Source organism: Anser brachyrhynchus, assembly GCF_964034855.1.
Source record: "Anser brachyrhynchus genome assembly, chromosome: 2".
NCBI classification, from domain to species: domain Eukaryota; kingdom Metazoa; phylum Chordata; class Aves; order Anseriformes; family Anatidae; genus Anser; species Anser brachyrhynchus.
Genome location: NC_137695.1, coordinates 32,462,509 through 32,483,327, shown reverse-complemented (window position 1 = coordinate 32,483,327; position 20,819 = coordinate 32,462,509). Strand labels below are relative to the sequence as shown.

At 39.1% G+C, this 20,819-nt stretch overlaps 1 protein-coding gene across 2 annotated transcripts in view; it reads right to left on the bottom strand.

The window, feature by feature from the left end:
* The window catches only part of HDAC9 (histone deacetylase 9), a 480,503-nt gene that overhangs the window by 444,124 nt on the left and 15,560 nt on the right, over window positions 1-20,819 (bottom strand). For both annotated transcript variants that reach the window (XM_080581240.1, XM_080581243.1), the window contains exon 2: window positions 1,590-1,705. In XM_080581240.1, the coding sequence (XP_080437366.1) occupies window positions 1,590-1,611 (22 nt within the window). In that variant the 5' untranslated portion in view covers window positions 1,612-1,705. The remainder of the gene's footprint in view (window positions 1-1,589; window positions 1,706-20,819) is intronic.

Below are 20,819 nucleotides of genomic sequence, written 5' to 3'. Positions count from 1 at the left end.
GTTTGTTTTTTTTCCCCCTTTCAGGGCAATCACTGGCTTAATTTTCCACAGATCCTTTTGTGTGTCAAAAATAGTTAACCTGTTTTCACATTTAGTTAATTAAAACAAATAAGACTCAATATGATGCACACTAAAGCAATGTCAAAATTGCTGATGGAACTCAAGGATGTTGGATACTGAAAGCCTAGGAAGATAGACCCCTAAGGGCTAGATTTAAAGATATTTAGGCATCTAATCTCTACTAAAAGCAACATTTATGAGCTGTCTAAATACAAGTAACCTGGTTATATTGAATGTTTCTCCTTTATTCAATTTAAAATGACAGCAGAGAGGAATACATATTTGCAATATGTTTCTTCATAGCAATGAGAATATTGGAAAATTTACTTCCTTTTTGTGAAAGCTAATTTCACTTCTGGCTATTGGTTTCCACAGACCATCTACTGCAAGAAAAGAACTGTTGAAAAGATGCTAAATTGACTGGAGTATCTTAGAATTTGGGAAATCTAGGAAAGTTCAAGATTATTTCCTATTAGCCACCACCGGGATAGAGAAAAAATAAAGACATGCCTTTCTACTGAATGCCCCATGCTGTTTTCTATGGATAATTCACTGCCTGGACCACATTGCACTATAAGAAAAAGACGCCTAGTATGAAACCCAGCTGTTTACTCAGCGTAAGAGCAATTACTGCCAATTTTCAACTCTACAATCAACAATTCTCCAAGAAACCTCAACGAATTACATTTCTATGAGATAGGGCATGTAGCAGATAAATACAGCTTACTATTACAGTGTTTTCCCCGACACATTTATAAGCTGTTTGAACAAAACCAAACCAGTCATAAAATAAGCCACCTGTAAAGGGTTATTTTACCAACTGTACTAGAAATAGATACTTGAAGTGTGGGTGAATGAAGTGCAAACCATATGCGACGTTGCACAGATTTGAGCTGGGGACTCTCACTCCTCAGAAGGACTGAAGTCAAAGGATGTTCCGTATGCAACATTCTTCTCTGGAAGTTTGAGCACTGGCTACAGATAATAATGGTTCACTTTCTACTGGAGGTTCACCTGCAGTAACTCACTTTTCAAGCATTCAGAAACCATTGTTAATTATGCATCCATAAATGAGGAAGCTCTACAGAGAATGCCCAATGTGTGCAAATACAGCTTTAGAGCTAAAAACGAAAACAACAGAATACCATCTGCACTCTTTCTTTAAAGAAGGCGATTGTGCAAATAATCATTTAATGACTAAACACAAGTATTAAGAATTAAAAATGTTAAGATGCTTATTCATGTCCGGAGGTGATTTTTCAGTTTATTAATAAACTTTACAAAAATATTTAGACAGCACTGTAGAATTATACCAGCTTTAAAATTCATCTGAGATAAGGTACCCCCCAAAATAGCCTTTTCTACATGCACAGCCTTCATCTTGTTTTATAAGACAGTGATATCTTATAAAGTGCAGCTGGCATATCAGTCACTTGCCAAATCCATTCCATCAACACAAAGTTCTGCACATCGTAATGCAGGACAGTGTTCTGCAGGAGTGAGATAAAAAAATAAAGAAGCAAACTGACCTGGTTGTGTTGTGGAGCTCATTGCTCTTGATGGAATGATAACTTGTTAACGGTGTACAGCCAAACTGTGGCAGAAGTTGTTCAGATTTTGAGGTTTTGCCTGAACTGGGGTGAATCTGTATAAAATAAAGAAAAAAACATCTTTGACCTATATGTTAACAACATGCTATTTTAAAGGATAATAATTATGTCAGCCACACTTAAACAGAACATCTGAAGTCTTTTTCAAAACTACATGTTCTTTCATATACATTTTTGCTCTAAATTCAAAAGCAAAGGACCACTGAAAATAAGACTAAAGCTAGTATTATTCAAGCTTCAGGGTAATCGACATACAAATTTCTATTATAGTTCATCTGCAGTCACACAAAAATGTAAGAAAGTAAAGGTTGAATTGGTCGTTTATTTTTTCAGTAAGATCAGGGAATTTTAAGACCTGTAAAGTTTGAAAGATTGAGGAAGAAGACGGATCACATCTTTGCAGCTAAGCAGCAGCCAATTCATAGTTTTACTGCAGACATTTGCAGTCAGCCTTGAAATGTGAATGTGCAGAAGCAGATCAGTATTCAAAAGCCTTTCTGGAAAATGTACTACTTCCTTTATCTCCAATGTTTATATAGTTTAGAATAGAACTTGTTGAAGTAATTAGCATAGTTGAATGGATCTCCCACTTACTAGCTAATGACATTTCTTGACACCACCAAGATAGTTGCTAATAGTGTGGGCTGCTCGAGAGTAGGGCAAGGAATTTTTTGCAGTTTCTCTGAATCTTTTCACAGTTCTGCTGCATTCTCAGTTCAATGCAGAAGCAGAGGCAATAATGTTCCTCTAATATTTCCATCTGCTGAAAGTTTAAAGCTGCAAAGAGGAGGCTTTCAGGAAACTAAAATATATTTTCATTCAAGCATAATATACACAGCACAATGGGAGAGAGAAGGGTGTAGTGCATTACGATGACTGTGACTACCCTATTCAGCCACTGCTCCTGAAGCATCGAAGCAGTCAAAGATATTCTTAGTGCTGAATATCTTAGCAGCTTTTGTCACTTTTTTAAACCACCAACTGCACATTTAGTTTCAAGCTGAGCTCAGCCAAATTTTTAGATTGTATATTGTATTTTATAATATAATTATAACCAATTTTAATCATTTAAGTATAGCATCACTATCATTTGAGAAAGGGAAAAAATCACACATTTAGATACATAACTTCTGCTTTCGTGTCCACTAAAGTAGCCTGTTCAAACAGTCATGTTATTTGGACACATCCAGTGTTCCAGCAGACAGCATCTGGAAAACTTAAGGTTCATGATACTTCATGGAAATGCTGAGTCCTTTTCTTTGCTTACCTTGTGCATCAAGTTTCATGAAACATCAGATGCAACCACTATTAAACTGAACAGACTCCACTGTTAATCTAATCCAAAACCTCTATTTGTGTATATCTTTACGCTGACTGAGGCAGGCAAGATACTTCCCCATCTAGCTCCAGGAAATGTCACTGAGTACAAGTGCATAATTCAGGCCAGCAGAATTCCAACATGATTATTTAATTTCATAGAGCTCATCATTAACTTAGCAGCTACACAGATAATGAAGAACATTGTCCATGAACTCAACAGCCATTTATTCAGTATCCAGCCTCAGTTGTTGACTATGTGGTACCTCACAGAAAGTAGACCTCACAGAAAGGGTATATTGAAGTTTAACTATGGCCTTTACTAGAATGAGTTTTCAGCAGAGATTTAAACTAAACATAATAGAGAAGTCTGAACATTACGTTTTGACAACATTCTAATGAAAACGCTTCTATGATCACCCTAAAACTATTCTAACTTCAGTTCACATAGACCCTCACAGATATTCAGATAATATCAGATATTTTGAGCTAGTACAACCAGAGAATAAGCAGTCAGTTCAAACTGCATTCTCAAGCAACTAAATTTTCACTTCACCTTAACAAATCTTTACTTTTTCCCCCCATTAAAAACAACTGCATGTAATTTGCAATACCTGTACAAGACAGCAAGAGATCAGTAGACATGCCTGGCATGCTCCTGTCAGTGCAAATACTGATGCTCCACACTCCCTCAATACAACAGTACCACCCATACTGAACTCTGAGTTAGGGACACCAGTTTTGCTAAAACTATAAAAAAAATAAAATAAAAAAAGCTGCTTCAAAGATCTCCCATACTTTTCTGGGGCAAGAGCACTTATTTCTGGTGGAGAAAGATGACGTTAGGGAAGACTTAAACAAGGCAGACATACACAAATACATGCGAGCTGATGAGATGGATGCTCCCATGAGTGCTGAGGGAGGTGGCTAATGTCATTGCAAGCCCGCTCTCAGATTACCTTGAAAAGTCACTGCCATCAAGAAAGGTTCATGAAGACTACTAGAAAGCAAGTGTTACTCCTGTCTTCAGGAAGGGCAATGAGGAGAATACGAAGAACTACAGACCAGTCAGCCTCACTTCAATTCCTGGGAAGGTGATGGAGCAAATCATCATAGAAACTATTTCCAAATACCTGAAGGAGAAGACAGCAGTGGGAAGTAGTCAACATGTATTTGTGAAAGAGAATCATGCTTGGCCAGCCTTATAACAATCTGGATTAGGTGAGAGCAGTGTCTGTGGTTTATTTTGAATTCAGCAAGGCTTTCAGCTCTGTCTCCCATACCATCCTCACAGAAAAACTGGTGAAATACGGATAGATAAGTGGACAGTGAGGTAGGGTGAAAAGTGGCTGAGCTGCCAGGTTGTGACCTGCAGCCCAAAGTCCAGCTAGACAGCACTCTAGTGAGTACCTCATTGATGGACACTGGTGCCAGCAGTTTTTCACCAATGACCTGGCTGATGTTGCAAATCATATACTCAGCAAGACTACAGGTTATTCAAAACCGGGTGTTTGACAGAGCAGATGCTTGTGCGGCCACTCAGAGTAGGGACTTCAACGAGCTTCAAAGGGGTGGGAGGGTGTCCCGCTTTTAGCTAGGACAGAGTTAATTTTCCTCCTAGTAGCTGGTAGGGTGCTATGTTTTGGATTAGGATGAGAAGAGCGCTGATAACATGCTGATGTTTTAATTGTTGCAGAGCAGTGCTTACACCAAGCCAAGGACTTTTCAGCTTCTCGCTCTGTCCTGCCAGCGAGCAGGCTGGGGGTGCAGCAGGAGCTGGGAGGGGACAGACCCAGGACAGCTGACCCAAACTGGCCAAAGGGGTATTCCATACCATCTGACGTCATGCTAAACAATATATAGGGGTGGCTGGCCGGGGTGGGGGGCCGGCTGCTCGGGGATAGGCTGGGCATCGGTCAGCGGGTGGTGAGCAATTGCATTGTGCATCACTTGTTTTGTACATATTATTATTATTATTATTATTATTATATTTTCTGTCCTAATAAACTCTCTATCTCAAACCACAAGCCTCAGTTTTCTCGTTTCTCTCCCCCATCCCAGAGAGGGAGGGGGGAGGGGTGAGCGAACGGCTGTGTGGTGTTTAGCTGCCGGCCGAGTTAAAACCACAACAGGGGCAAGCTACCTGGGTGGTGTCTGTGGGAGAAGGTAAAGAGCTGCCATGTGCTGCTCACAGCTACTCCAGCCAGACCCGCATCAGCCCCACTGCAGGCCAAAGCCAAGCCTCTCATCGAAGTTTGTGGAGCCTCTGTTTAATCACACTTAAGGGCAGAAAGTGCCATCCAAAGAGAGAAGGGGTGGGAGGCAGCAATACAGTGAGACACAGCGGGAGCACCAAGGCCAGCAGAGTAGGAGGTGCTCTGTGGCAGAGCAGATGATCCCTGCAGTCCATGGCGGACTCACAGAGAAACAAACAGACACTGCTGAAGGAACTGCAGCTCATGGAGAACCCACGCCAGAACAGAGTGAGAGGAAAGGAGCAGAGAGAAGCTGCGGCACCCTGAGCACAGCCACCCCTCCTCACTGCCTCCCTGCAGGGACAGAGAGCAACTTGTGGTGATAACAAGGGTGGGTAAAGAGGCACAGGGAGTGAGGTTAAGCCTGGGAAAGGGGGAAGAAAGGTGTTTTCCCTAAGCATGCAAATGTTTGGGGGTTTTAGTGTTTGTTTCTCAATACTCAATCAGTACTCAAATATTTGTATTAATTGGCAATAAATTTGTCCAAATTAAGTCTGTTTTGCCCACAGTGATAGTTGAAGGGTGATCTCCCTGTCTTTATCTTGACCTACAAGCTCTCTTGTCCCTGTTCTTCCTATCCTCTCCCCCATCCTGCTTGGGGGGAGGGGACCAGGCGAGCAGCTGGGTGGGAGTATGGCTACCAGCTGGGGGCAACCCACCACAACAGGCCAACAGGAATGTCAGGAGGCTCAACAGAAAGTGCAAAGTCCTGCAACCCGGGGAGGAATAACCCCATGCACTGCTACACACTGGGGGCCAACCAGCTGAGGGGCCCTGGGGAGAAGTTAAACAGGACCCAGTAACATGCTCTTGCAGCAAAGCCCAGCCACAGCCTGAGCTGCACTATGCGGTGTCACCAGCAGGCCAAGGGAGGTGATCCATCCCCTCCAGTTAGCTCTGCCGAGATGGTTTCTGGAGAGCTATGTCCAGCTCTGGGCTCCCCAGGATGGGAGTCACACGGAAATACTGGAGTGAGGAAACACTGATGATACTGAAGGCATTGGACATCTCTCTCATGAGGAGAGGCTGGGACTGTTTAGAGAGGAGAAGAGAAGGCTCAGGGAGAGCTTATTAATGGGTATAAATTCCCAATGGGGTGAGAAAAGAAGAGTCAGGTTCTTCTCAGGGACATGGAGTGACAGAAGAAGAGACAATGTGTAGAATCTGAAGTATGGGAAATTCCATCTAAACATCAGGAAACATGTTTTCCACTATCAGCAAGGCCAAACACTTCAGTAACAGGCTACCCAGATTGTTTGTGGAGTTTCCATCCTTAGAGATCTTCGAGCCTGACTGTACACCATCTGGAGCAGCTTGCTGTAGTTGACCTAGTCTTGAGGATGGTGTTGGACTAGGTATCTCCAGAGGTCCCTTCCAACCTCAGCTACTCTGCCATTCCGTGATGTGGAAGTTCAGAAATTTTCCCTTCCAAGACCACCACGGACAGCACCACCACATATTCACTGAGGTTAAAGCTGCTGAGAATAACTCCCACATAATAAAGCATTCTGCTGGGATCCCCATAAAAAGATTTCTGCTAATGAATTTTGTGAATTCAACTGCATTGGTAGTCTTATATTTTATGAAGTGATGTTGGCACCCTGCCAACAACCTCTTTTCATATAGTTCCTGTAAATGCAAAGTTTTCATTAAGCCAAGTGCTGTTGTTCAGGCTCAGTTTTAAAAACTCTTTGCAACTATGATACAAGGCTCATATTGTCAAATCTCACATTTAGAACCATGAAAAATTCCTCGTCATCATGTGCAGAATTATACCACAACAGACACTCTTATTCAAATGCACTTCTGCTGATAAGCTGACATGCTTCGTTTCTTTCCTTTTACTGAAGGAATGTCATACTGTAAATGAGCCAGCATGAACTGCAGTGCCACATACTTTTTAATGTTAGCACTGAACCAAAGGAAAAAAAGAATAGTGCTGGCCACAGTAGATTAAAATTCTATGTGGGGTACTACAGCCCATGGGAGATGCATTTGTACTTCGCTTCTACCCACAAAAAAAACAGCATACAGCTCCCGATCTGTCAAATCATGTAGATAAGCAAGTGGTTCCAGGATTCAGTATAGATTATCTGCACTCCCTAAAGCAATCCACTTTAACTAGATGATAATTAATCTCTCACTTTTTTAGCCAAATTATCATAGAATCATCTAGGTTGGAAAAGACCTTCAAGATCAAGTCCAACCACCGACTTAACCTACTGAGTCCCATCACTAAATTATGTCCCTTAGTGCCACAACTTGGCCATAGCCCAATACACATCAAATTAACTTCTACTTTCATATGTGTCACTGGAGGTGATGTGCATGTGACTCGGGTTCGTTCACCTAGGAACAATGATCCTGTTCCTATTGTTTCAAAAGGAATTAACTTAGTAGTTCGTGTACTCCAAGGACTGATGCAGCTTTGAAATTGCTACAGAAGAATGCTATGAAACAGAATTTAGATCTTCATGCCCAGTGGCCACCGTAAAGCTTATGTTTCCTATGACTATAAATAAATGCAACGTTTTCAAACACAAATAAGCATATCAAGTTAATACCATTCATTTAAACTGTCATCTTTCACTGTGCTATCCCAAGACTATACTCACTGACTACCTTTCTTCTGTCTTGTGCCTATACTTCAAAATTCTTTTGGGAACTGGGTTTCTGAAACAGGATACACTGAAAACAAAATAACACAATTCAGATAAAATAGGTATTTCTACTTCCCTCTTCCCCAAGATTAATTTTTCACATACACTTCTGAAATAGTTTCATAGGCACATAGTTTTCAAGACCACCTCCCAATGACATCTTCCAGATCTTTCTCTTCCAGCAGGGTTCTCTATCCCACTTAAAACATGTCTATTTGTAAAGAGGGTTAGAAAATCATTGTGCAAAACCTTGCAGATAAAAATATAGAATGCTACATTTCATTAGGTTTTGAACATGACAGGTTCCCTAGTAATCCAATTGATTTTCTGCTGGATATACTGTTTTAAAATAGCTTTCAGTTAATTATTGCCAAAATTGTTGTCTCATATTTGAGATCAAAATGCTGTGGGTCATTCACCTCAAGGATCACAAGAAAAGCACAGTAGTCACTTCTTCTCACAACAGCTTGTGTGTTAAAAAACTAAGCATCTACAACAGCTGTGAGAATTAATACAAATCCTGTTGTCCATTGAGCAGTTTAGCAAAACACATGATTAAAAAAAATCTGGAAAAAAAAAAAAGCCAACAACTGATCTCTACAGGGCATGAATAACGTAATGGTTAAAAAAAGAACACTTCTTCCAAGTGACTGTTTTGTTTTATTTTGCACAAAAAGAATCTTGAATAATATTCCTACTATACATAGTGAAAATCAGAAATTAAAAATAATCAACCTATAGACCTTATAAAAAGTACTGCATAACAATATAAAGACTGGAAGACAAATTACAGTAAACTAGCACTAAATTCACCCACATAAACCAAATGCAGAGTACCAAAATCCAACCCTTCTAACTTCATATGAACCTTCAAAGTTTGATTGGAAAGTGAGCTGGTGTGTGGAAAAGGAGAAAGTTAGGATCAACCTTGTTTATAATTCACACCACCATTTCTTAACACAAAGCCCTTAAAAGCATCACATCAAAAAAGGAATTTGTTACTGATGGCTGTATCTTCTGTTATTGCATTTTTACATTTGGTTTACAAATGTAACGTAAGAATAAGGTAGATTAAAGCCATGACAATATGCAGCATAACATGACTGGGTAGTGACCTTTACGTCCAAGTATAGTACGGATTTCTTAGCAGTATTATCAAAGTCTAGTCCAAGAGATACTGGGGTATATAAGCGCTTTCAGTGGGAATTTAAGGATTCTATAGAACAAAGCTTTCAGTATCCAGAGCTCAGTACAGGATTAAATATTTTACAATAAGGTATTCAGGTACCTTACTCTTAATTAGGTGTCTGCTTAAAAACTTTTTGAAGTCAACAGCAACTACATATGTTGACAAGTTTGGTATTAAAGAACTACTCCAGCAGCAAGTTCTGGACTGTCAGACTTTTATTTCCCCATTAAAGTCATGTTTGATATGTAATGAATGCCTAGCACAATAGTTTGTTGATTTTTGTTGTTTGTTTTATTTTAAACAGACCCTGTACAGAATTCACAGCTAGACTAACATATAGCTAGTTGTAAATCACAAACATGTAAGTATACTGGGTGGCAGGGGATGCACCATGTGGCGCAGAAGGGAGATAAGGACCATATAGTCTCTTCATCTCCCACCAAGAACATGCAGAATATGCAGATGGTGATGAACAAGAACATGACGGTGATGTGTCTCAGTGCACATCAGCTGCATGCCCGCAAAGCCACCAACCTCTCCTCCTACCCATTGGAACTGGGCTGAAATGTGACATCACTGTACTTTTCCAGTTACGCATGTACAGTATCACACCTCGCATGTTGTGAGCATACTGCTCATGTGGTTTTCAGTGGGAAGCCTCAGACTTCCAGGAAGACAAATTCTGCTTTCTGAAGCCCTCTCAAGCTAGCAAGAGAACCACACAAGCCAAGCTTTTTTTACGTTCACCATTCACGGATGAAGCAAGAAAGATTCCTGAACAGCAAGATGTGATGCTGCCTTCCACCAGAAATGAGCCTTAGGCCTCCATCATCAGGATCAAATAGCATGCTGCTAAGCAGCTGCCTCGACGCTACAACATATTGGTACCAGCATCTGCTCGGTTTCCCAGTGAAGCCAGTTGGCAATAGGATCTGTCTGTCTGAAAGCAACCATTTTTTTCAGAGACTTGCACAAGCAGTGTGAGCTCTGTGCTATTTACCTACACTGATGCTTTAGTCACGAGATATTTGAAGGAGGCAGGACTTCAATAATCAATGATTTATTATCAATTATGATCAACAATTTATTCATCCACTGATAACTCCCCCCCCCCCAAAAAAAAATCTAAAAATGCATGAGAATAAATGTAATCATAAAACATTAGAATTATTAATATCTGGTTATATTAGAATACAGAAAGGAAAGAAGGAAAGGTCATGGCCTGTTTATTCTAGGTACGCATACACACAGAATAAACCATAGAATTTCCCTTCTAGATAACTCAGATAAACCTAACACATAATAAAGTAGATGTTACTCTGCCCTTTACTTGCAAAGACAGAGTAAATAAAGAATAGGGGAAAATGTCTTTACCTGAAGGTCCTCATCTACGGTTATCTGAGAGGCACAGCACCTGAATATGAGACATATCAGAGCACCAACACTTCATACAGAAATGCACATTTGCATTTCTGCAACATATTTATTTAGAATAACAGGCTAAAACTCATGAAAAAAAATTATTCGCATACGAGTCTGTCTGTCTCGGACAAACTCTACAGGGAGAAACCGGTTATCTAGTAGAGGAAGCCTCCAAAGGGAGTCTCAGACAATCGCCCTCTATATGAATCACTCTCACTCAGATCTTTTAAAAAAATATTTTCTTAAAGTGATAAATTCAGACTAACAAGAGAATCAACACAGGAGAGGGGCCATAGGCACATAAGAGACGTTAGCGAGCTCAGTAGGAAATAGAGGCAACTTGTACGTGTTTTTATTTTTAATAACAGTGATGCATTACAAGAGACATCCAATGTTATTTCATATGTTAAAAGCAGCCAAGTCAAAATTTTCTATTTAAATCTACTATAGAGAAGTAAATTTATCTGCTTAGAAGCAGGAAGATGATTGTCGGTTTTAAGTTATGAAGACTCCTCTGGTTTTTGTTGCTTAATAGCCAAAGATTTTTCGGTTCACTGAAAGCAAATTTCAGTCAAATTTTCCTCAGTTAAAGCATATGGATAACCAGACACTCTATAAGTTTTTAATATATAAACTTCTGATAATATTTTATATTTGCTGTCAATGAATTTTATCAAAGTGTGGAACAATTTTCATACTAGTTTCTATATATATTAGGCTTCAATTTTGACTACCTGATGTCTAAACATTTCACTAATGCTATGCTTTTAAGAACTTGTCCTTTAGTGGTAGATTTCTTTACAGTAGAGCTTTGCTTTTCTTCATAAGATAAATTTACAACTAAAACTGATGTAACAGTATGGTTCAGCAGGGACTAAGCGACACGTGGAAGTTTGATCAATACTTTGGCATTTCCAGCAGTTGAATACAAGCCAAGAAAACAGACTTTCTCCATCAGGTAGTTAAACCAGATCTCAAGCAGAAAAAGTTATTTTTATGCAGAATTAGCTTTCTATGATTTCACCAATGTCACTGAAAAAAAAAAAATCAAACATTATATTTGCTTGTTTATAATTTGATAACATGACATAACTTCCACACAGGAACTTAACAGCCACAATACAAGAGAATTATTGTTGCACCCAACTGATGAACTGAACTCATAAAGCAGAGCTTAGGAGAAAATCCTGACCTCTGCTGCAAGCCCACACTGCTAAAAACATTTGTAAGTGTCATAGAAAGTAAGTCTTCTTCAGAAGGGTTATAAAAAAAATATTCTGACCAAGTTCTTGTCAACTCTCTCTCACTGTCTGAAGTTTAAAGAGAAACAAAAAAAGAAAAAGAAAAAAAATGGCCCAAAACTTGCCAAATCAACTGCCCCCAGCCTTTCCCCCTTCAGATACCGTGGGTGTACAGTGTCGCAGATGTTTTAATGCAAATATTTATGTGCATCCAGTTAATCACACACAAGCTTACAAATTCATGTATCTCAGGTATGTTTATCAGATCCAAGAAAAATGTTTTAAAAACACATATCTAATGATAAGCTACAGGCAAATCTCACTTAGGAAAACAAATTCTCTATCCATTTACTTTTGCACATAGTTACATACATAAAAAGAATTAATTTTCTTCTTATCAAGTGACTCAGTTTCCCTTCTTTTTGCAGTTATAACTATAGCAAGTATTTTAATTTGAAAGATTTCACATGCGCAGTCATTTCAGTGTCAACCACGTGGACTTGTTCTTTCAGTGCTAGAACTTGATTTTGAATTGCATATTTAATATACTCGAAACCTCAAGAAATATCACAGCTGAAACCAGCAGGTCTCACAAAGACTTAATAAAAAAAAAATTTGAAAAGAAAAACATCATGCTGCACAACAACTACAACAAAAGAGTATGTAAATGCAATAAAACCTCACTCAATTCAGGTGAAAAGAAAAACACAAGCACATCTGAGGCTCAAAAAGCTCAGCACTTGTTCTCACCCACAGAAGAACAACCCTGACTGCATGAAAACAGTTTGAATTAAAATGAAGTTTTGGCAAATATTCAGGAAGTGCACTGCAAAACACTGCATCTGTCATTAAAAGAGAGAGAGAGAGAGAACACACATAAAGATGTTGTTTAAACCCATCAAAATTTTAGTTTTTTTCTTCCTATTCTGTCATGAAGAGCAACAACCCAAATACCCATGGAACAGACCACATCTTCAAACAGATATGCTAAATTCAGTTGTTGGCCCCCTGGTTTTGTTAATTTTGTTAATTCAGAGCTCTTAGATGTGAAAGGAGGAGTTTGGTGTTTCTTTTTTATTCTTTAGAAACGAACAGGCAGGAGATACCAACCAGTTAACCAGTCACCAAATTCATTTTATGCTTCAGTGAGACTGTATCCTCCTTGCTTTTGTCTCTAATTAAGATAAAACAAACAGCAAAAGGAATGATTATCTCCTTATTAAAAATAATAATGAGTGTTCAGCCCTGTCTTAACTGGTAGGTTACAGAGCACAGCATGTGACTTACCCAAATCTATCACAGGCAGGTTTTTAGTTGTTCCCCCCACCGTTAATCACAGGCATTAGATAACATAGTGATTCTAATTACTGCTGCACAGCCTTAAGAGGCCAGTAGCATCTGAAACTGATGGGAAATATGTCAACTTTAAAAAAAAAAAAAAAAAAAGTTGGCTTCTACAAGTTGTAGAAGCCAAATCAAACCATCACCTGTCAAAGTAATGTAAACAAACCTAATGTCAAACAAAATAGGACATTTCTTAAGCCTTTGGGATTCAAACAAAAGTGCACGTACAGATTAGCGGAGGCACAGAGGCAGGAAGGGGACACAATAGATGGTGGAGGTGGAAACACAGCGTGGTTTCCAGCCTACGTTTTTTTTTCGGAGGACAAAACACGGCAAAGAACTTTTCTCGTGTAGCTTTCAGAGAGATGGATGTTCCATCCATCCAAAGAAATCCAAAACTGCAGTCACAATCTGTAATTCCTAGCACACATATTGCTCCATTCTGAAAGAACTGGAATTAAGAGAAAAACACAGATGTAAGGTTTGTGAATATGCCAGAGAGGAAGAGGTTTCCAGTGGTTTACAAGACACAGAATTTAACAGTCCAGTTTTCAGAAAGCTCAGGTTTCTAACTAATAGAAATAAAATTTCTACCTACCCTCCCCCCCCACCCTCCTTATATAAAAAAATTACCTGGGTATCCAAATGAACCATCGCCTGCCCTTCAAGCATAAATCACTTTGGTAACTGCATTTCTATAGAAAAGGAGAACTTAATGGAAGTGGTCAGGGATTTTTTTTTCCGCAACAGGCAGGAAGCATAAGAAAAAATAATTAAAATTATAGCATTATATTTGGATTTACTACCAAATCCATGTAGCAAGTAAATCCAGATGCACAAACAGGAATAGATTTTATGTCCTTCTGCTGGCAGAGCTCCAACAACCTGTCCGCAGCCCCTGACAGCTCGTACAGCTGCAGATTTCCTGCCTCAGCCTCTTGACGGCAGGCACTTCACTCCAGTTTTTGTTAGCACACCTACCAGACAGCAAATTCAACTAGAAATGAGCCTCACCAGAAGCTTCATCATAATGTTCAAGGACATTATGCATGCCATACGGCGGACTTAAAGAGCAAATAAATATCCCATTAAGTATTTTCCAGTATATCCAGATTTTTTCAACTTAAGTTTGTTGTTTTTTTTTTAATTTTATTTTTAAATAACACAGTAATTAAATTCCTCCTGAGCTATGGACAACTTCACATTCAGATTTGCCTAAACAAAGTTACTTTAAACTAAAACCTAACAGAAAATATGAAACCAAGAACAGAAAAAAAGATACCTAAAGGAAAATGCCTAACCTAATTCATCACTAAATAATGAAAATTATTTAATAAAGACATTTGCTTAAATAAAGGCACAGACATTCACACTGAAAAAGTCCTTTACTTGACTTCAGCTATGCTTTATTGGTAATACAGAGTTTGAGCTTAAAACTAGTAATTACAGAACAACTACACAGTCCCACAACTAGAAGAAGCTGCTTTTCTCATGAATGTAAACATCCCTAACCATAGACCTGTGGCTAAAAGATCCTGCGTAAAACCGGATGAGGTCTCCTGAGAAATGACTTCAGTGACGCCATCTCCTTTCAAAACCCACTCAAATTCCGAGTGAGCCAAATCTCGGGTCATTTCAGGCTCACAAAACAAGAACCAGGCTCATGTGGCGTAAGCCTTCTCTTAACTCAGGATTGAGCGCAACCACGATGCGCTATGCAGGATTTGTGACTAAAGATGTTTCTGATTAATAAATTAACTGTAAAAATTAAGAAAATATATGACTTAGTTAAGTGACTAAAATAAAATAAAATAAAATAGTAACCTTCTATTTGCTCGCAGAAAGACATTTATTTGAGTATTCAGCTATTTCAGTGCAAGTCACCAACCTGGCTTCCCAGTAAAATGAAGAACTGTTTTCATAGAATTGATACTATCTTGGACAATTACGTTCAGTTCACATTTAGTATGTTTCTAATTTGAGTAGTCTAAAAGAAAGATTAGTTGATGCTTCTGCTAAAAAATTAAAGTTTATAGATGCTGTGAGGTTTAACGCTGATGAAGCAGCTACTAGTGTGAAATCAAGAGAAGCCTCGGAGATTTACAGTACTCCTAGCACTATCACAAAAAAAAAAAAAATCCATAAAAAAATAAAAGAGTAAGCACAGAATTGACCCTATGCTGACAGAAGTCAACTGCACACAGGCTTTTCAGGACTAAGCAGGCCTGCTGATGCTGCAGCTACAAGTGCATTTTATTAGCACGTTAACACTGTTCCAACAGTTTGATCACCTAACAAAGTTGTGTTTGTTGGGCTTTTTTCCTGCTCTTTCCTGCTTCTCCTCAAATCCTCAGAAGATAGAAGAGGTCACTGACAAAACCTTCTAAGGCTGGCAAACTCCATCATCAACATCACTTCTTTCCCCCTTCTCCCCGTCTATCTCTCTTCTCTCTGTCTCTCTCCCCATTCTTCTCTATGTATCTTCGTCTCCCTCCGCCTCTCTCCCCCTCCCTCCCCTCCCTCTTCTTCTTTCTGGTATAAGTAGGAAGAAACCTTATTTCTCAAAGGCAGGTAGAAAGACCTGCAGACACCCAAGAATAAAAAACAATCCCAAAGCTGAGAATCAGCAGGAAACAGAAGAAGACATGCAAGAGGTTATAAGAATTTGCTGGGCTGCCTGAAGACAATGTTTGATCTTGAATGGCAGTTCTGAGTTTTATCCCAAAATTCGCCTTCAGCTAAAGCAGTCGATTATGATAAAAGGACAAGGAAAAGAAGCAGTAAGTGAAAGTATAATGGTGTTCAAAAAATGCAGAATTTTCATTCAGCAATAAATGGAAGTATGACAGCATCTGCTGAGGGGAAAACAAGGGAAAGAAAGGAGGTGCGAGGCAACTCGTGCGGTAGGCAAGTCAAAGAAGCCCCAGTTTCACGTACCTTTTCGATGGTTAAGTAGAGAAAGCAAACATCTCCATTTCACTTGGGGGAAAGCATTTTCAGGGGAAGTGGAAAATATGTATTAATGCAGTAACAAAAATCTGATCCTTCTGAAGTCTATAGCAATGATGCAATGTGCTACTCATTTAATTTTGTAACAAATATTTATTGGCATAGTTCCAGTTTGGGACAATAAAGAAGACACTTTTCTGGTGTCTACTGCCTCTCTCAAGGTTTCATGCTTTCTTTCTCCTTACTTTGACAAAAATAAAGGATCTTCACATGCAGGCCAAAAAGCCAACATGCCAAGACTCAGGAAGAAGAACATTGGCTTTGCTCTTTTTCTAGTCTCGTGACTAACTGCAGCTGGGAAAAGTAACATGCTGATAACTCACCAAAAATGCTTGTTCCTGATACACTCCATATAGCAAGAGAATTAAGAGGGTCAGAAACAAAATTATAGGCTTTTCTCCCACGGTACAGTAAATTTTCCAGGTCAGGAATATCTGCTACTACTATGAGTGAGAAAGACACCTCTTCCTCAGGAAGGAGGGACTTCAGTGACCTATGTTTAGGCATGGAAGTCATAACTAACTGTGGGCACTTGCCAAAGAAAATGCATTACAAACTACAGTGGCCGTTCTGATGAAAAATATGCACTATTACTGTTTCCCTGCCACAGCCAAACCTCAGTTAGAGAGAGAGGCATTGAAAGCTGAAACTCTGCTCTTTCAAAATGAGATGTCAGTTCCATAATAAACACAACATAGAATTGTAGATCTTATTTCACTGATGGAAATGTTATTTCCACTATTAATGTTTAGGATACTAGAGTAAGAAATAAACCCTTTCATTTTGATTCTATTATAATATATGCTTTTGAAATAATTTGGCTGTTGTCATTATCTCTGGACAGCTCCCTCTGTCAAGGAACTGCACTGTTCAGAACGCATTTCACATCTTATCTTACATCAAGCTGTAGGCCTTGAATACATCCCCTCTGTATTCTGAAGAGAGAAAAGTAACACATTTTTTCAGGTAGATCTTTACAAAGATTCCCATCATGTTCTCCATCCTCAAACATTTTGTATGCAAGGTGCTTCTCATCCTCACCCCAACAGTTGCGTTTAATGGGCATTAACAGATGCACAGCTGCCTGCATCCTACTGCAGATTTCCAGAGTGCAAGGCTTGGACCCTAGCAATATACACTGATACAAACTAATCAGCACACAAGGCTTGTTACTTTTAATCACTTTGATGGAAAAAGCATTAGACATGTCCATTCACCTCCTGGTAAAAGAAAAATCAGAAAAAGCTATCTTTCAACAGCACAGACCGTCTCCTTCCTTTCCTTGTCTCCTCCCTACCACTTACCAGGACAAGAGCCTACTTCTGGTGCATATACAAAAGCAGAAGGAGCTATGATAGCAATTTCATGCAGCAGTTATGCACTGTCCAATGAGCGTTTGCACTGGTCTGCATCTTTCACATTGTCATTTTTCTTCACTGTTTTCACACAGTCAGAGTGCGCAGGTATCAGCAATGAAATCAAAAAGCTGCGTCTATACACACTTTTAGGTGCATTTCACAAAATAGCAAGAATAATAATTGTTTTAAGGGCTTGGCTTGCAAAATAAGAATATGCAATTCCAGAGACCACATTGCTGGGAGTGGACAGTTTCCCCTGCCTTGGAAATCCAGTCCACATGCTACATCAGAACTGATCTGCAATCTCTATCTATTATTATTATTATCTACTATTGATTGTACAAGGAAAAAAAATACTATGTAGCATTTAAGAGAGAAGCAATTAAGATATAAAAAATAACCAGCAAACAGATCTTGGTATTTCACAGATTAAAGTATACCACCTTTATTTTTGGTCTGACTTGAAATTAATGAGCACCATACCTTATTCATGTCTAGACAAGGTTTCACGGAGACTATTTGAGACCACTGTTAAAAATGTTGGGAGCAGAAGAACAGAAAAACAACTCTTCTAGTATTTTTTTTAAGAAGTCTGATCGTGCCCATAAGCAGAATCCTCCAGCTATGGAAGAAAACAGAACAGTAGAGTTTGCTGGCAGGCAACAGAGACCTTGCGAGCTAGCTGCGTGCCCCCTCCAAATCACTCGCATCTCATAGCGAAGTTCCTCCGGGTGGGACCCAGAGGAAGCAATGTTGCCTGCTGCCTGCCCCCAACTCCCAGAATACCTAGGCCTCATGCTTGTTAGATGCATCGGTATTTCGGTGCCCAGCTGATATCATGACAGGGGCTGGCCACCTCACTTCCACCTCCTCTGCAGTCAGGTGAAAGAACCATGTCTGTGTAGGTAGGCTGAGAAATAGAGGCATGCACGGATAAGTGACTCAAAGGAAACCAACCTTCAGCACACGTGTCTGAGAGACATCTATCTTCCATCTAGAGAAACACGTTGAGAGCCACCAAAAAGAGAATTTATTCTCCTTATGGTTTGCACACAGTTCCGGGATAATCTGGTCCAAGAAAAGCAGCATTTAGGTTTTTGCTTCCCAGGTTAAGCTAGATGCTGTGTGGACCCATTCCCCTGCCTGTGCTTTCAGGCCGCTCCCTTCCTCCATCTCTCTAAATACAGTAAATACTGAACAAGTCACATTTACAATACAGCTACCTCCTGTTCAGAGGCTTTTACCATGAAAAACTCCTTCCATACACTGAATGAGTTAAATTTTACTCTCAGTTGTATTTTGAAAGTGCCTTGTGGTTTGGGCCAACTATCTGAAACACTACATTTCTTTGCCTATCACTACATCAAGTCAATACCTAACTAACTTGGGGAGTGGAAAAGGGACTCAAGACTTGGAAAAAAAAGAAAGCTACATACAGGTTTTCTTAGTAACTTTACTAAAGTTAGTTTAGTTAGTTACTTTAACTAAAGGTTACAGTGAATAGCAGCCTTTAGTCGCCAGTAACACATTGCCCTCACATCACTTTCAAGCATTCAGCAGCTATTTGTTTTTCAAAAAAACAAACAAAAAATACCCTTCTAATGCCTTTTCACGTTTTCTATGTGAAAGCTCTCTTGAGATTATGACACAATGGAACGCTGGCTATATCTAAGTTCACATTTAGTCTCCTCTTCCGTTCACCCACCATAAAAGCATTGCAGATTTTTGATCTCCAATCCTCTTCATTTATCCCTTATCTCCTAGTCTCATCATTTACATGATAACACCCTGCAGTCACAGCCCTCTTCCAACATCCAATTGTTCTTAAAAAGTCACTTAGAAGATCCTGATTTTTATTTAAGCAACTGAATGTCAGCCCTAATCTTCTCCTTACACTATTTATAAATACTTAACCTCAATTTTCAGCAGCAAGAGCAGAACCAGGCTGACGTGACTTACATTCCTCTCAATTTGGTGATGAAAATTAAACACAAACCCCAAGTACTTTTGAAAATACTACCAAAAACATTTTATAGCTAAGGAAAGGTCAGATAGGACAGGTCTTAAAGGTCAGAACTTTTAAGGACTGTAAGCTCTGATGACCAAGGCTCCCTGCTTTTCACTACCTGAAGGAGTCTTCCACTCAAGCTTAAGAATGACTCACAAGAAGCTGATTTAAACCTCATATTGACTTAGTTTTTGGTATTTTACACATTGACTTCCTGGTAGCGATCATTATACATTAGACACAGGACTGAGATATTTCAATGTTAATTATTATTACCATAATTATTAATATTTCAATGTTAATTATTATTTTTTATTTACAGTACTTTTGCCTCATGAATTTAAAGAAGAGTTTGCTAATACTTTTATTACTGTCTTGCCCTTAAGAATTCACGTCTGGCCCTTTATATGAAAATTATATACATCTTTTAATTGAGTTAAAGTAGTTTTAATTGGAAACAGAAATAAAGATTCTTCTCTTTCTTTATAACTTGCCTACATTCGTACATTATTTTCCACCTTAGAGGCAAAGCTTAAAGTTAACAAATTGACACAGCTCACTTACTGGAATTATTGATCCTGAACAACAGAGGGAGTTTTTATAATCATACATTTGAAGACTGCAGTATGCCATCAGGAATATTCAGTGAAGTATCCGCACAACTATGACTAAAGAATAGCTTATAGACATCTTTGAGGTCCTTTTGCTGGCCACAACAGGTGCTCCAGAAGTCAGAGCTATCAGAAAGGCTCCAAGAGCTGGCACCTCGGTGACTGTTACCAACAATTCCAAGGCCTTTTTCAACACCACTTCTTCCAGCAATCAAATTCACTCTGCCCAGGGCTGCCATATCATTCACTTGAACACTGGATTTCCCATACAGGTTGCTTTGATTGTGGCAGAACAGAAGACAGTCTAACATCGTATCAGAAGCACAAACAATGCAGCACCTCCAAACAAAATAAAGCGTACTCTGGTTCTCTTGTTCAGACACACTGAATCCATTTTTCAAACATTTTCTGGTTAACTGCATTATTTACAAGCTCTCATCATTTGGAGCAAAGTGAGTTAACCTCTCCCTATTTTTATACTCCGTGTTCCTGTCTCTCACATCTTCCCTACTATGCACACTGCTTGATGTGTTGACTTACTATAGTCCTTTAAAGGAGTTTGCCTAATATTAATTCAAACTTGACTGATTTTTGGAAAGGGTCAATGTACTCATTACAGGTTGTTCTATTCACAATTCTGTGGCCTTTATCTGCCCCTTGGGACTCGTTACCTGCATTTATGCAACTGTGAACACATTTACAATGTGCATTCTTTATAAGACTTAAAGCCCTGAT